General features: G+C 39.9%; 1 protein-coding gene across 1 annotated transcript in view; it reads left to right on the top strand.

The window, feature by feature from the left end:
• The window catches only part of LOC107187776 (insulin-like receptor), a 78,628-nt gene that overhangs the window by 58,533 nt on the left and 4,301 nt on the right, over nt 1-15,794 (top strand). The window contains exons 4-7 of the mRNA XM_015575952.1: nt 9,877-9,982; nt 12,580-13,977; nt 14,295-14,566; nt 15,294-15,656. Coding sequence (XP_015431438.1) covers nt 9,877-9,982; nt 12,580-13,977; nt 14,295-14,566; nt 15,294-15,656 — 2,139 coding nt within the window. The remainder of the gene's footprint in view (nt 1-9,876; nt 9,983-12,579; nt 13,978-14,294; nt 14,567-15,293; nt 15,657-15,794) is intronic.

The raw sequence follows: 15,794 nt of genomic DNA, 5'->3' as shown, positions 1-15,794 counted from the left end.
TTCATGCCCCAGTCGGTTCTACCATCTGATTAAACACACGCACCGGATAAATAAAGTAGCAACAGATTCTCGATCATCGATAGATACAGTACCAGACAAATGAATTTACATACCGACGATTTTTTTCGAGTGTTTGCCATTAAGCCGACGCTAGCTTTTGTAAAAGTTACACGAAGATACAGTTGATCACAAAAATATTCGGATATCAGTATAATATTGACTTTTGAGCTCTACATTTTGAATATACAGGGTGAGTCAATAAGAACTACTGTCTAAACGAACTAGTTACAGTGATTCCTCGATGAATGCGACACGAAGAACGGCGTTATTCCCACCACTGGGGGCGGTTCCCCTCTGGAACTAATTAATACGTCTGTAAACAATTTACTATGCTTCGTGTAGCATCGAGTGACTATGAAGTACAAATTTGCCAATTCATAAGTATTGATTGTAAGTTTCTTGATATTTTAGAATTATTGCCTCAAGTAGTATTTGACAAGAAAATGATGGTATAATTGTTTATAATTTTCTTTAATTCTTATGTAATGATTTAATAACTTCTAATATCTTACTACGAAAATTTCTAGAGAAATACTTCGTTATGTCACTCGGTCTATAACAAATTCTATAACCCAGGTTACAGAAAGCAACAAAGTTGGGGAACCAGGGTTTCAGAGACCTCTTCTGCTAATTCGAGATGGGCAAAACAGTTGTGGTATTATTTGGCGACGACTATAGACACAACAAACGGTGAATAAAAACGATCTAACGTCACTTGTACTACAACCAATGAACGTACGATATATCCGATGACTCAGAAGCATTATCTCTAGATAATGAAAGCAAATATTGAAACATTGTCAGAAGATATAACGTAACGCATACGACGAATTAAATCATCCTTTGGTTAACAAATCGAGAGATCTGCTATTACAGTATCTCTGGGGATCAATGAAGATCCCCGTTAAAATTCTATCGATCGCATTCCACGCGATCAAAATCGAAACATTCTCCGTGAAATCGTGCGCAAATACTGCGCTTCTTGAATCAGGAATACGTACAGTGTGTTGAGAAATGGTAGGTTCAGTCGTAGTTATGGTCGTAACTCATGAACAAATGTATCGATCAGTTTGAAATTTTCAGGGTATCTGGCACTTGTACTAACAAATTTTTATGTTAAACATTATTTAAAGATATCGTGTTCTAAATAAAATTAGTAATTTTTTTCTGAATGTAACCAATTATCGACTGCTAATAAATGAGGGAGACTGCAGACGTCAACAAAATCATAGGACAAGGTGGTCATAAGCTTATTAATTTCCATGATATATGAAGTTTTTGAACATTAACAATCGCATAACCACATTTTGAACAAATCAATCTAACGTTTATTAACGTTCAGAGAAAATGTCTAATTTTAATTTAACACTATATCTTTAAATAAAATTTAATCTAGAAATTTGTTAACTATAAGTGCCTAATAGCCTGAACATTTAAAAAATTGATATATTTCTTCATGAGCTACGACTCTAACTATGACCGAACATATAATTTCTTAACTTACTGTATTACGTGGAAAAGATCGAGGCCGCGACGCAGAAATGATTTACCGCCCAACGTCGCATCTGTCAATCGTCCGTCGAGCGACGCGACCGTCATGCCTTTTTCTTTTTTTCTGTTCGAATATTTCACCCCTCGATGGGCGATGATTTCCATTCGATTGAATTCCTCGTTTGTTTATTTCAGCGAGCGTGGAATCAATTTGTCAGTTATTTTCCTCCGTCACCGTCGAACAGTATTAATTAAATGTTGTCTTCTCTCTCTTTCTCGATCGCGGTCACTCGTGTTGATAGTGTCACTGTTGCCTCGTGATTTCGCATAATATGTATCGACAGAAGACGCTGCTCTGGCGAACGTGTAATTCATGAAACTGTCGTTCAGACTTCCTCGAACGATTTCTGAAAATTTCAATCTAATCCCTCTGCTTTCACATCCTCGCCGAACGATGCATGGGTCCGTTCGGTTATAGATTGCTGGAATCTAAGTTTCGGAATGTGTCTTTTGAACAAAAGTATTTTCAAGTACGAGAAAAAGTAATCGAAGTTACTAGTCGATTCGAGCGATAGAAATTTACAGTTCGAAATATTTATGTTGCATTGGCAATGATGGTACAGTCCAGATTGGAACTATTCCCCGTGCAACAATAAATCGAAACTGCAGAATGAAGTTCTTCCATAAGAGACTTGGTTTTGCGAGAAGAAAATGGAATCTGAATATTTCGTTGGGTGCATGCCATTCCTGGATACGACTTGGCTGCCGTGTCCGTCCTTTCCTTACTGTTTCTACTTACCGCAACAGTCACCGATGTTCCGAATATGCGTTTCTGTCGTGTAAAGTTCCAAGATCGTTTCACTTCGAGACCGAATCTTATTACAGAAATAATTTATTCTATAGTTTCGAGTAATATTTGTGCCAGATGGGACGAGACGTCATAGTGAAAGTGAACTTCATCTCTCAAACCGATGATCTATCAGTTGACAGTGATTTCGTATGTCGCGAGTGCTACTAAATGCTACATAATTCATTAACACTAGAACCACCAAGCAAGTTAAAACGACTTGTCAATACACTCTTACAACGACGATTAAAATTTTCTCAGATCTTTTGCACCTTTTATTACGATCTGAAAGTGAAGAAATTAATAAATTTCTAAATTTTCAAAAGTTTTTCATGTTTATCCACCGATCTAGTGTTAAAACGTTTTTCGATACAACCAATACATAACGAGTTATTTTAGGCAGTAGTTCTAATTGACTCACCCTGTATATTGTGTGGTAGTCGAAATAAATCAAACACCCTGTGTATAACAGCTTCTTACGTATAAATGAACCTTTAATCCTCGATCGACCGAGACTCGATTCTCAGAAGTTGACTTCTTTAATGTCCAACTTAGGACTGACAATAATACCTCCACGAACGATTCTTTCGCAATCGCTGGATCGGTAAATCGAGCAAGGAGATTGAAAGCCAAAGTAGATTCACGCCAGACCGTTTCAAAAACTAAGTTTTTGTTCGTGTGAGGCTTCGAACGTGATTCTTCTTATCGAAACGACGAAATCGCATGAAAAAGCGTCCCTGCGCAAAGAACGGCCCTGACAAATCCGGTGTACGGGATGATAGCCTCTGTTCGGATGGATCAGTTTCCGGACAAAGAGATTCGAATCTCCGGTGAACGAAGACGCGGCTTCTTCTCGACGATCATTGAGCAGGAAGTTCGAAAGAACACCCGAGCTACAGCGTTAATTTCATTTCGATACTCGAAATTCCCCACCTGAATTGAATTTTCCGAATGCAATTCTTGTCACGTGATTCCATTAACGTTCGAGGTAGCAAAAATATGATTAGATATTATTGGAACCGTTTGGAATAGATGAAATAGTAAAATAAAAGACCTGAAAAAAAGATACTGAATATTCTTTGATGCTACCACCAGTTTGTCTGAACAGTACAGGATGTTTCTACTTAAACCTAGACTAGTCCTCGAACAATATTTTAGATTCCACTTTTTCGTTTGTATTTTTTATTATATCTTAGCAATTTTTTTTAAATTTACGAATACAATTAATTGGGGTGAGCCGACGAGGTTTAGTAAGTGTTATTTTATAACTTAACGTTTGATATATTTCGTTATTCACAAACAAATCGGTAACGTCAGAATTCCTATATAGCTCTCGTATAATAAATTTTAGGTTACCTTTTCATAAATTACTTTCTCTGCTCGTAGTTACGAGACAGGTAGAAACCTTGTTTGAAAAATCTTTCGGAAAACCAAGAAGATCTCGCGCTCTACACGCCATAAATCCTACATCCTCTTTGAAATATTCTGTGATGAGAAAAACCCTCAATTTATACGCCACTGCGTTTGATAAATTAATAACCGTGGAACTAATTGGAAAATGATGCAGTGATGAGCTGTGATGTTACATCATTAATGTATTATGACTTAATCTCTTCAGGAATCCTGTCACGTATAGTGTACGATTAGTATTTTTTTCATTCAAGCATCATTTCAAAATTGTAATTAAATACTCACTAGGAAATTCCCTAACAAAGCAGTGTACTCTACTAATTGAGTGTTGTTAATACTTATGAATATATTTTAATTAAATATATCTGAAAAATAAAAACAAAATACTTCAACTGGTTTTAATAAATTCGCCCCCGAAGAGGTTAAATGAATGGACGCAATTCAATAACAGAAATCTAAACTTAAATAAAAGCCACGTGAACTGTGATGCGTGTGCTACAACGTGATCCGAGTGCATACATGGCGTCCTATGTTTGACTGTTGCTTGCGACCTCTCATGAATATCGATACATAATTATGCTTTGTCGATGTTGTTCGGTTTCTGATTGGTTACTTGTAGTTGTTCATTAGTGGAAATGTGATCTTCTGTTTGTACGAGTGTGGTCGGTTGCGAATAATATTGTTGCTACGATTCCTGGAAGTCAGCGTTGCACAATAATAAATGACTGTCCTCCGGGCAAGTGATGACTACATGCGGGCTGCAGCTATCATAAGATCCTCGTTTATAATGTCTTTCATGACATGAATCTTTAAAAGAATTAATGGTGTAAGAACATTTTGGTAGATAAATGGTAAAGTCAACATCGGACCTCGTATATTTTCTGTTCTATTCTTCTAATAATAAAATCACTAAGAAATGAAAGAAAATTCAAGCTTCACATCTGTCCTTTCAAATCGCTTGGAAAATTGTTATTTTGCATTAAGTTCCTCAGTCTAGTGATCAGAGACAGAAAATCGGACGGTCTAATTGTCCCGCGATACGTTCTGAATTATTTCTCGAAGCGGGTCGGAATCATAAAACACACGCGAGAGCCAACCCCCGATTTCCTTTTAAAACGGGGTGTTTTATTAAAATTTGGATTGTTCGCTAATTGAAGCGCAACGGACGATCATTTCTTCCGTACGCGTACCAACAGTTGCGTCGCGTTTGTGTGTGTTCCCTATTGATTTCCACAGCGCTGTTCGTGCTCGCGTGCACGCGTATTACGCTGTCTCGCGAGATGAATCTATCCATCGGTTCCCGATCTGTCAAGCCCTGGTAGCTGCGTCGAACCGTCGACATCGCAAATCATCGCATCGTAACTCGCTGCAAATTCAATTTCTCCTCGACGTTCGACTCTCCCTCTCTTTTTCGCCACTGCTTTTCATTATTCGAACGTTTCAGCTTTCGAGTAATTATCTCGTCGTACTCGTGTCTGTGATCTCTGGACGTGGCCAATCAGCGATGCACAGGGTGTCGTCGAAATTCTGATACTGAGCTTCTTTGTGGAACTAATTGGATTGTTATAGTGGGCACTACTTCTTTGTGGAGCCACTTATATTGTTAATAGGAAGTACTTCTTTGTAGAACTACTTGTATTGTTAGTAGGAATTACTTTTTGGGAAACTATTTTGATTGTTAGTAAGAACTATATACGTCTTTGTAGAACTACTTCTTTGTAGAAGTACTTGTATTGTTAGTAGGAATTACTTTTTGGGAAACTATTTTGATTGTTAGTAAGAACTATATACGTCTTTGTAGAACTACTTCTTTGTAGAAGTACTTGTATTGTTAGTAGGAATTACTTTTTGGGAAACTATTTTGATTGTTAGTAAGAACTGTATACGTCTTTGTAGAACTATATACATTGTTAGTAGTAACTACTTTTTTGTAGAACTACTTACATTGTTAGTAGGAACTACTTCTTTGTAAAATTGTTTACATTGTTAGTAACAACTACTTCTTTGTAATACTTACATCGTTAGTAAGAATTACTTCTTTTTGTGGAACTATGATTGTCAGTAGGAACTATATACTTTTTGGTGGAATTACTTATATTGTTTTATTGGAGTGGAACTATTTAGACTGTTAGTAGGAACTCCTTGTTTCTAGAATTACTTAGATTGAACTACTATGATTTTTGAAACTACGACGCACCCAACCAAAGTCTCTCGAAAAATTTGAGGACAATACTTATGAAAATATGTCGTTATTGTGAAAAGGTAAATATTAAATATGACATGAACGAATGGTAGTGAAAGAAAGTTCACAATTCAAGGAAAACACTATAGGTGTTTACAGATTAAACACGGCAGTGACGAATAAACGTTGCGCCGAGTTCTTGAATGATGAGCATGATGAAACGGCACAAATGTACGATGGTAAAGAAGTAATATCTTACGACTGTCAACGTCTGCAAATAACTCTCAACGTGAATGGAAATAGCCAGCAATAGACAAACACATGATATCGACGGTATTCAAGTGCATCGGTACTCAATGAGTTTTCAACATCAATTTGCGCTCGTAAACGACGTGTAATATACTCGCCTCCAAAATGATTACACGCATGCAAATATTTAGAATTTTATCTTTTGCGCATATTCCTGCTTCCAAAGGTTGCGGTCATTGTACCCGAAATACTCTCATTCGTGCTCTGTGAATCTGAATCATCAATAATACTAGCCTTTAAAAATCATTCGGAAATTTTCACGTGAGTTCGAAATTATCAGAAATTCCATACGGTCGCTGTACAATTCGTAGCTACGTTTGTTACTGAATAAACTTCTTATTTAATCTGACTGGTGGTTCGGTCTAACCTTGTGTCAAGTTCACATTAAAAAAATATTATTTTCCATTTTTTTTATTTGGTGTCCTTCCTTCAACGATTTTACCAGTGTTGCCACATTTTTTATAAGATTCTCTAAAAAATCCTAAAGCTGTTAACACGGGGTCAACATTAAATTATATTATATTAGGTGTCCAAATTAATTCATGAACCTCACAATGAATTATTGGCTTACAGCTTCCATCACATTTTTGAGAGTGGATTCGCCAACTGCCCAAGAAATGGCGTAAATATGTAGAAAACGACGAGGAATATTTTCAAAACTAGACAGTATTTTGGTTTTTTGTAAATAAACAACGAAATATATGTAAACAAGGCTATTAATTAATTTACACACCTAATATATAATATGCATAAATTTCAAAATCATCTATTTTACGATTTGCGATATTTCTTCAAAAAATCCGTCGCCATTTTAGCACAGAAGTCGCTAAAAATAGCGATAAATCGGATAATCTGCCAGCACTGGGTTCCACCTTCCATAATGGATCACCCTGTAGATTTCGTTTCTTTCAACCCGGATGAAAGAACGATCGTCGCGAGAGTAGTGGGTCGTGGAGGGTGATCGATGCAACGTGACCGGGTCAGAGGGTTAATTAGTAGACCGTCGACGCGCTAGAAAATTCAAGCGAGTGGATATGCTAGTAGCTTTTCAACGTGCAGAAGAAATTACAATCACGAATCTCGCGACACCAAAAGTTTTTCCCAGTCTGCTTTTCAAACTCTCCCTGATTCACGACGGTTCTTCGATTACTTCCCCGTTCGCAATCTTGCGACAAACTCGAGACGAATATCACTCCTCGACGGTAATTCTCGTCACGAAAATATCGATCGTATCTTGGGGAGTTGCGACGACAAAAAGTGAGATCGAAATTTGCCCAATCACCGCTGTGGTACTGTCGTCGATGCTTTAAAGATGTATTAACATAAATTGTATTTACGAATTTGTATTGGATCAGTGCACGAGTTATGCTCAGTTACTTAATTTCAATGATCCAACGTCTATTAATTACCCGAATCGAATAAGCTCGTGATTGTTTTCCGATGTCTATAGTTCTTCTAAGTATTTCATCGCAAAATCTATGGGTTGTTCAACGAGTAACAATTAGTTATAATTTATTTCAGTAAATACCAATCGCAGTGCGTAGCTAAGGCTACCGCGGGAGCTCGGACGGCAGACTCGCTCTGATTGGTCAGGGTTTTTCGTTAATATCTCGTTAACAAAGCCTGGGATAATATTTTCGCTAAGGAAAAAGTTGTTTCAAATCATCTCACGAACCCCTTATTTCCGGGAGTCGAAGCAATTTTGGGACACCCTGTATAGAAGATTTTCTCGCGAAAAAATGGTTCCCAGGACGAACCCGAATGCTTAGCTGGAACAATAAGCCGTGGCGAGAAGAGAGCGTGGTATCGCGATTCGGTTTCCCTAGGTATATAGAAATAAGTTCGGTTTAGGCGGGGAAATAGTAGGTACAACGGCAATAAAAATAAATAGTAGAAGGCGCCAGACGTATCGATCCTAGGCCGCCGGTTTGTACAGCCGCAGCGGCGCGTCGAGTTAAGGAATTCTTTTCGGCCTCCGTGTGCGTGGTTAACGAGGAGGTGAGCAGCCTGCCCCGTAGACTTCGCAGTCCCTACCAGTAGAATGCGTGATGTTCCTTTCGACGATTTCGCCGCTCCCATTCGTGGAAATGGGTCGACGAATAGTGTGACTCTTCGTTACGAGCGTGTAAACAGAGTTGGGTAGAATTTTATTTAAATAATATAGAAGGAAAAGCAGCAGTATCTAAGATGGTCATTCTGATCTTTAACCCTTTCTTTAAACCTGATCTTTTAATTGTTTTTTAACACGTTGACTGCCAACTACGAGATAACTCGTATTTGAAACATTTCAAAGAGGCTGGATTATTTGAATACCATTAGAATACTTTTCTGTAAAATTAATATCACAGTATAATTTAAAACAAGACAACTCTATTGACTAAACGCATACATTTTCGATGATTTATGTCTTAAAAAACGAAATAAAGTATGTCTGACTACGAACGACCTTTTTCACTGTAGCAGTCAATGTGTTGAGATTTAAAAAAATGTTTGATTACTCATTTTCAGTCAGTAGACTGTTTAGATTTTCTTTAAAAAATGTTTATATGTCCCATAGTTTTGTAGGTACTAAATGTACATACATGTGTACATTAGGACTCATATATCGAGAGAGCACAAATGAAGAAACATGAAAAGATTCAAATTTATAAGAGAAATATTGATCTTTAACACACTGTACCTAAGACTTTGTGTGAAATTTTAAGTAACAGTTCTTTCCCATTGGAGGCATAAATTCAGACTTTACACTTTCTGCACTGGATCCTTGACCAGAAAGGACGTTTTGGGAACTTGCATCGATTTTGAGGCCAAACATCATGCAAAGGCAAATGGTGAATGGTATCGTACTGCATGTACACTAATGCGACCACCAGGTCTGAAAGGGTTAAACAGTTAATGAGATTCAGTAATCATTTTCTAAATGCCTACTCAGTTAAGAAATAATATCATCTTATGATAAACGTTGTAATTTCCACGTTTAAGCAATTGAAAATGGCGAAATACTTTTCTTATCTTTTATTCGTTATTCGAAATTTTTTATCTAGATAATGAATTTGTCCATCTCTGCGTGTAAGTTATAGGCGCGGTCGCGGTTGTATTGTTTTGTTGTGTCTCACGCGTTACACGCGTTACGAGATAATTGTTCGCCGACAGCCCTGTGTAGGCGGCACAAGAAATTCTTACGCTGCTTTATGCATCGATTTCGATGAAACTTTGCTGAAAGTTTGTAGACAAATGGAATCTAAGTTGTGTAGAGTCGTGAGTATAAACGATCAATGCTGGTTTATGGAGATATAGTCGATTCTATACCCGCTGTTTAACAGTGATTACATTTCTAATCCTTCTATTATTGAGAAGCAAATATATGACAAAGTTTTCTGACTTAAAACCATATTTTTCCCATAATTCATTAAATTCTGTCTTAAATCTTCGAAACCGTTCTAAAATATTTCTGTAGATTTCCATTTCCAGAAAAGTCTGCTTTTTCATTTGAGTTGGTATTTCAACTGGTATTTACAAAACACCTTTCTCATTTCTAAATCTCTGCGTATTAATTTCGTAAATTTTCTGTTCACAGGGAAACAATCCGAAGAACGGCTGCCCTGTGTGTGAGAAACACTGTCCGCAGAGATCGCCAAAATCGCAGGAGACTTTGTGCTGGAATCAACAACACTGCCAACAAAGTAATACACGCCAATCGCATACAGTAAACTCACGATAACTGCCTGCTCGATAAATCTCCCGTTAGGAATACCCCCTACTCGCACGCGTTACAGTAAATTATCGATGAGTGTTCGAATTCGACTTTCTAATCAAGTTTAGCACAGTATACAGCTTCCTAACTGACCTACGTTTAGGCCCATTTAAGTTTCAAATTTAACTATTTATCTCTTCATTCTATCAATTTTCTACCGCTCTGTAAAGTTGACAGTGAGGAACAAATTAAGTAAGGAAAATGAGAAACGGATGAGGGTTAAGTGCTCGATAAAAACGCGATAAATCGTGCCTTTTTTAAACATTGTGGCGGAATCTTATTGCTTGAAACACTTTTTCGATGTTTCCTTCGGTAATTCCCGTTTCCCGGACAACACGTTCTGATAAATGTTTCAGCAAGTTCGAAACATATTTAACCCTGTCGTTATTAACGATGGGTATAGTTACCCAATATCGAGCGCTCGTGGTATACTAACGGTGACTATAATCACCCACATGACTGAGTGTTTGTTGTGTCACAAAGGTGACTATAGACTATAGTCTATAGTTACTCATCAAAATTTCACTTCAGTTACGAATGTACTTGAATTCAATTAATTCAAATAATGACATGCTTTAATCGGATGTGACACTGTTTCCGATAAAGTATAGTCTCGCGACTCAACAGTCCCGTATATCGGTAGCACACTCGTGGTCCTCTCCACTGTAACGAAAGGGTTGACCTATTTACACCGATCCTCCAGATTAAGAAATGATCCGTATTACGGAAATATATTTTAACCTCGTATTATTCTATGTATTCATCTGAAAAAAATGTCGAAAAATTGAACAGAAATATTTATTTAAGAAAAACTCATTAGATTTTCAGGAAAAACAGAAGTATTTTTTTAGCACTTTATGCAGTGTACAAAAATATTTGACGTGTGGAATATTCCGTTTATCGGTGCAAATGGGTTAATATTGACTCTTTTTTCCAAGCTCGTTTTTTCACCTATCTACAAAAAAAGCTACCTTTACCTTGACTGCTGCAAGTCGGTTTTTCATGATCCAAATCTCATAAAACTTCGACGTGATATTAGTCAACGATGTGATTTCTCAAAAACAAACATTTCGGTGTGGACGCAGCAACTAGTTTTTTCTATATTTAATAAATAAATAATAAATTATGTTAGATTTGGAGCAGACCGTGTTCATCGACGGGGTCACTGATGGATCCGTCCATGACCCTCGAATCCGAGGGTTAAATCGAAACTGGTCGCGGGGGGAAATTCCCGGTAGACCTCTTCCCCTTCGTCTTCGAGGAGATAAACAGAGAGGAACAAGCGTTTCGAGAAAACCCACGCTACGCCGTGACGCGCTCGGTCCTTTTCTCCTTCCCGGCCGAAATTATCCGATTATTCGTTGGCCTTGCGGAAAATGGATGCTGTCCGTTCCGATTCGTTCTGTCTGGAGGAAAAGGGACGACGAAATTGGCGGCGTGTCACGTATATACGGCGCAACGTGGGCGGTTTCGACCGTGGGCGCGCGCCACGTCCCTGAATTATGGTTCGTCGAACGCTAGGAACCTTCGCGTGTCCCTCGACTTCGATCAAAAAGTTCCTGGAATTTTGTTATTTATTCCAAAAACTATCTATTTATTCGTCAATATTGATATTGTATCTTTGATAGTAGACCCCATTTAATGTAATACACTAATACCAGCATTTTTTCCTAATACTCGGAACACTTCTGAAACGCACTTTTGGGTGTACAGTAAATCCTCGATGAGTGTTCGAAGGCCCCTCGGTACTGAACATTAAATATTTCATAAACTAATGGCCGTATGCGGACGAACAAATAGTACAATCGTGTTCTTAAGTTACTCCCCTGAACCGATCAGATCTAGACCAATGTGGTCTATTATCGCCATCAAATGGAGGGTACGTTTTACAGCGACCTCGAGCAGGCGATTCTTGTGCGACCATAGTGATTATGGACCTGTAATTTCCTCAGGATTCCGTCGTAGGTTTCAGCCAAGTCTTTTCTATCGATCGCGAACCTTGTTTCGCTGGTTCATTATCGAGTGAATCGTCCCCTCGCAGAAATTACAGACCCAATTCGTGCATCGCCACGTGTCTCCACGAAGAACGTGACAGGATTTCTTGCTGACGAGAACGAACAGTGTAGACTTATTTACTCGGAACCACTGATGTGGTATTCGCCTGTACATTCGCAAGAAAATGCAATTCCCTCTCAGTACGGTACAGTAAATTCTCGATGAGTGTTCGAAGGCTCCTCGGCGTTGACAAGGAGAGGTTCCTAGGTGTAACACTGACTTTTTAACGAGGTCCATCACACCGATAGAGCATGAAATTCTAAAGCCAATAATATTTGTTTCAGCCACATATGACCATTAGTTTATGAAATATTTAATGTTACTTGCCGAGGAGTCTTCGAACACTCATCGAGAATTTCCTGTAGTTCTCGGTATGAACCTCCAGCGACAAAATCATCCAACGCCGTGGAAGACAAATGGAATCCTCCACCGTTACCGATCATCGCGATACGCATTAATTTTCGATTTCAGTTTGCGAGCGGAAGTGCGAGAACAACGCGTGCGACATAGCCGGCAAGTGTTGCCACCCGTCGTGTCTGGGTAGGTGCACAGGTCCGACGTCGAGGGACTGCATGGTCTGCAAGGACGTGATGACAGCCGATCGGGATTGCAGGGACAGCTGCCCAAACGCCACCCTCGAGTTCATGAACTATCGTTGCATAGAGGAGAACATGTGTTACCGTATGGAGAAGCCGTTGGAGGCGTTCAACGTGAAGAAGAGCCTGCCGTACAAACCGTTCAACGGGAGCTGCGTGATCGAGTGTCCCCCCGATTACATAGAGGAGGAGCTAAACGGGCGGCTGTTGTGTAAAAAATGCGAAGGACCATGCCAGAAGAAATGCACCGGGGCGAACGTAGATAGCATAGCATCCGCGCAACAGCTACGCGGTTGTACACGGATCACTGGTAGTCTGGTGATCCAGATCCGCGGCGGCAAGAACATCGTGAAGGAGCTGGAGGACAGTCTGAGCACCATAGAAGAGATCGACGGCAATCTAAAGATCGTGCGCAGCTTCCCCTTGATCTCCCTGAACTTTCTCAAGAATCTACGACTGATTCGCGGCAACGACGTCGAGAACTCCAAGTATTCATTACTGGTGATGGACAACCAGAATCTACAGGAGCTATGGGACTGGAGCTGGCACCGGGACATAAAGATCGAGTCGAAGGGCGAGCCAGGCAAGATGTTCTTTCATATGAATCCGAAACTATGTCTGTACAAGATCGAGGCGTTGCGCGAGAGGGCGGGGTTGAAGAAGTTCACCGACTACGAGGTGGCGCCGAACAGCAACGGCGACAAGGTGGCCTGTAACGTGACCGAGCTGAAAACCCGTGTAGGCAACAAGTCACCGTGGGGCGCGGTGATCGAGTGGGAACCGTTCATTCATCATGACGCCAGGTCGTTGCTCAGCTATGTGGTGTACTTCATCGAGGCCCCCAACAGGAACGTCACGATGTACGACGGCAGGGACGCCTGCGGCGGGGACGGCTGGAAGGTCGACGACGTGTCCGTGAACAAGAACTACAGCCTGATGGACCCATCGTCGGTTCTCCGACCGGAGAAGAACGTGCACACGCATTATCTGTCACAGCTGCAGCCGTATACCCAGTACGCGTACTACGTGAAAACGTACACGATCGCGACGGAGAGATCCGGCGCCCAGAGCAAGCTGACGTATTTTCGAACGTTGCCAGAGGCGCCGAGCGTACCCAGGTCCTTCAAGACCTGGAGCACCTCGAGCAACGAACTTCGGATGTCCTGGCTCCCGCCACTTCACAAAAACGGGAACCTTTCGCATTATCGGATTTTTGGCCGATGGGAGCCCGACGATCCAAACTTCATCGATCAGAGGAACTACTGCGACGAACGTAAGTGATTATTTGGACCGTTTATTTTGAAAGTGGTTGTAAGTCCTTTTTTAAAAAAAAATGAGATATGACGTGATTTATGCTTAATTCAGTGTAAACTTTTTGTTTATAACTAGTTAGTATTTAATATCTTAAAAAATTCCAATGCTTTGTTAAACAAAAACCTATGTTTTTTAATTGTCAGATCTGCTAACATTTAATTTTCTCGAAACAAAAGAAAATGGACTTGCACCACTTTCAAAATAAACGATCGATTTATCGTCCTGTGATCGCGCCACAATTCAAGATATTCGTGAATAAAATACATCGTCTTTCAGCGATCCTGCTGACGGACAAGAAGGCGATCTCGGCCGAGGAGGAGGAGAGGAAGAGGATCGAGGAGGAGAAGGAGGAAACGATCATCGCAGAGAGCACCTGCGAGTGTGCCGATCGCGAGAACGATCAGTCGCTTCGAGAGAAGGAGGCTTCCAGCGCGATCGCCTTCGAGGACGCGGTCCACAATCAGGTGTACGTGAAACGTCGGTCGAGGAGAAAACGCGATGTCGCGAGAGTCGCGTTGGTCGGTGGCGCGGATAGATCGCCGGATCAGGTATAATAGTTGATTATAATCGAAGTTTTATGGAACGACGGTTCTTGTCGTTCATTGTAGAATATCGATTACAGTGGCCTCTAAGTATATTGCCATGGTTGGAGCCATGGTCGAGTTCAGACAAAATCTTATTTGGACAATATTCCATTCGGATGACAATATTACTAATATATTTAGTTCATATATTTAATTATTAGGACACTCGGTCTGTTTGCAGAAAACGTGATATTGCGTAAGAATGATATATTCTGGTCCAGTTTTATTACATTATAGTATCATTAGCGTTGTCCACAGAGTTTTAGTATGCCCTAAACAATATTTATTTCAGACTTCCAGCAATTTCATAATACCCTATAACAATTATTGTGTTTTCAATAAATATCCTAATATCTACAAGCTGGAGTGTATAACTTAAAACTATCGAAATATCGATTGGTACAAGTTTCATAAAAATACAATTAAAAAATGATTAAAATGTCCATATTACACACCGAGTATATTCGTCACACAAGTGCATTATTTTGTACGACTTTGAAATTTCAACCGCAGAGGCGATGGTAGGTAAATCGCCATCCAGAGTGACTGCAAAATTCTTATGTCGCGTAGCTAAAATAATCGAATCTTGCAAAGCGTAGCTGAAGTAATCGAATCTTAAATAAAAGCGTTACCGTGCTGCCTGAACATTACCGACATCCATAATTCACTCGGACGTTTCCCATACGTTCAGCCTGTCCTAGACAAAATGGAGAACAACAGCTACATAGTGTTTGAGCGGAACATATCCAGCACGAACCTTTCGTTCACGATGAAAAATCTCCGACACTTCGCGGTCTACAACATCGAGGTGCAAGTCTGCAGGCATCAAGAGATGAACGACACCTTGAAGAAGTGCTCGACCAAGATCATGCGGACCTATCGGACCCTGCCGCTGGAAAGCGCCGACAATATACCCCCTGATTCGTTCAAGATGCGAATATCCGGCGAGAACAACAGTCTCACCACAGTTACGCTTCAGTGGGACGAGCCTCCGCAGCCGAACGGGCTGATTGTCACCTACCAGATCGAGTACAAGAGGGTGGACGTACAAAACGTGAGTGAACACCAAGAGATTATCAATGAGAAATGTTCTTACAAGATAAGACACGGAAGTGTCCTGCTCCAATTTTTATGAAACTTCGTATGTCTGTTCAGCAGTCAAAAATAAGTGATACGTATTTTTTCTTATCGG

This window comes from Dufourea novaeangliae, unplaced genomic scaffold (genome assembly GCF_001272555.1).
Source record: "Dufourea novaeangliae isolate 0120121106 unplaced genomic scaffold, ASM127255v1 scaffold16, whole genome shotgun sequence".
Taxonomy (NCBI): domain Eukaryota; kingdom Metazoa; phylum Arthropoda; class Insecta; order Hymenoptera; family Halictidae; genus Dufourea; species Dufourea novaeangliae.
This window is presented reverse-complemented; position numbering and strand designations above follow the sequence as displayed.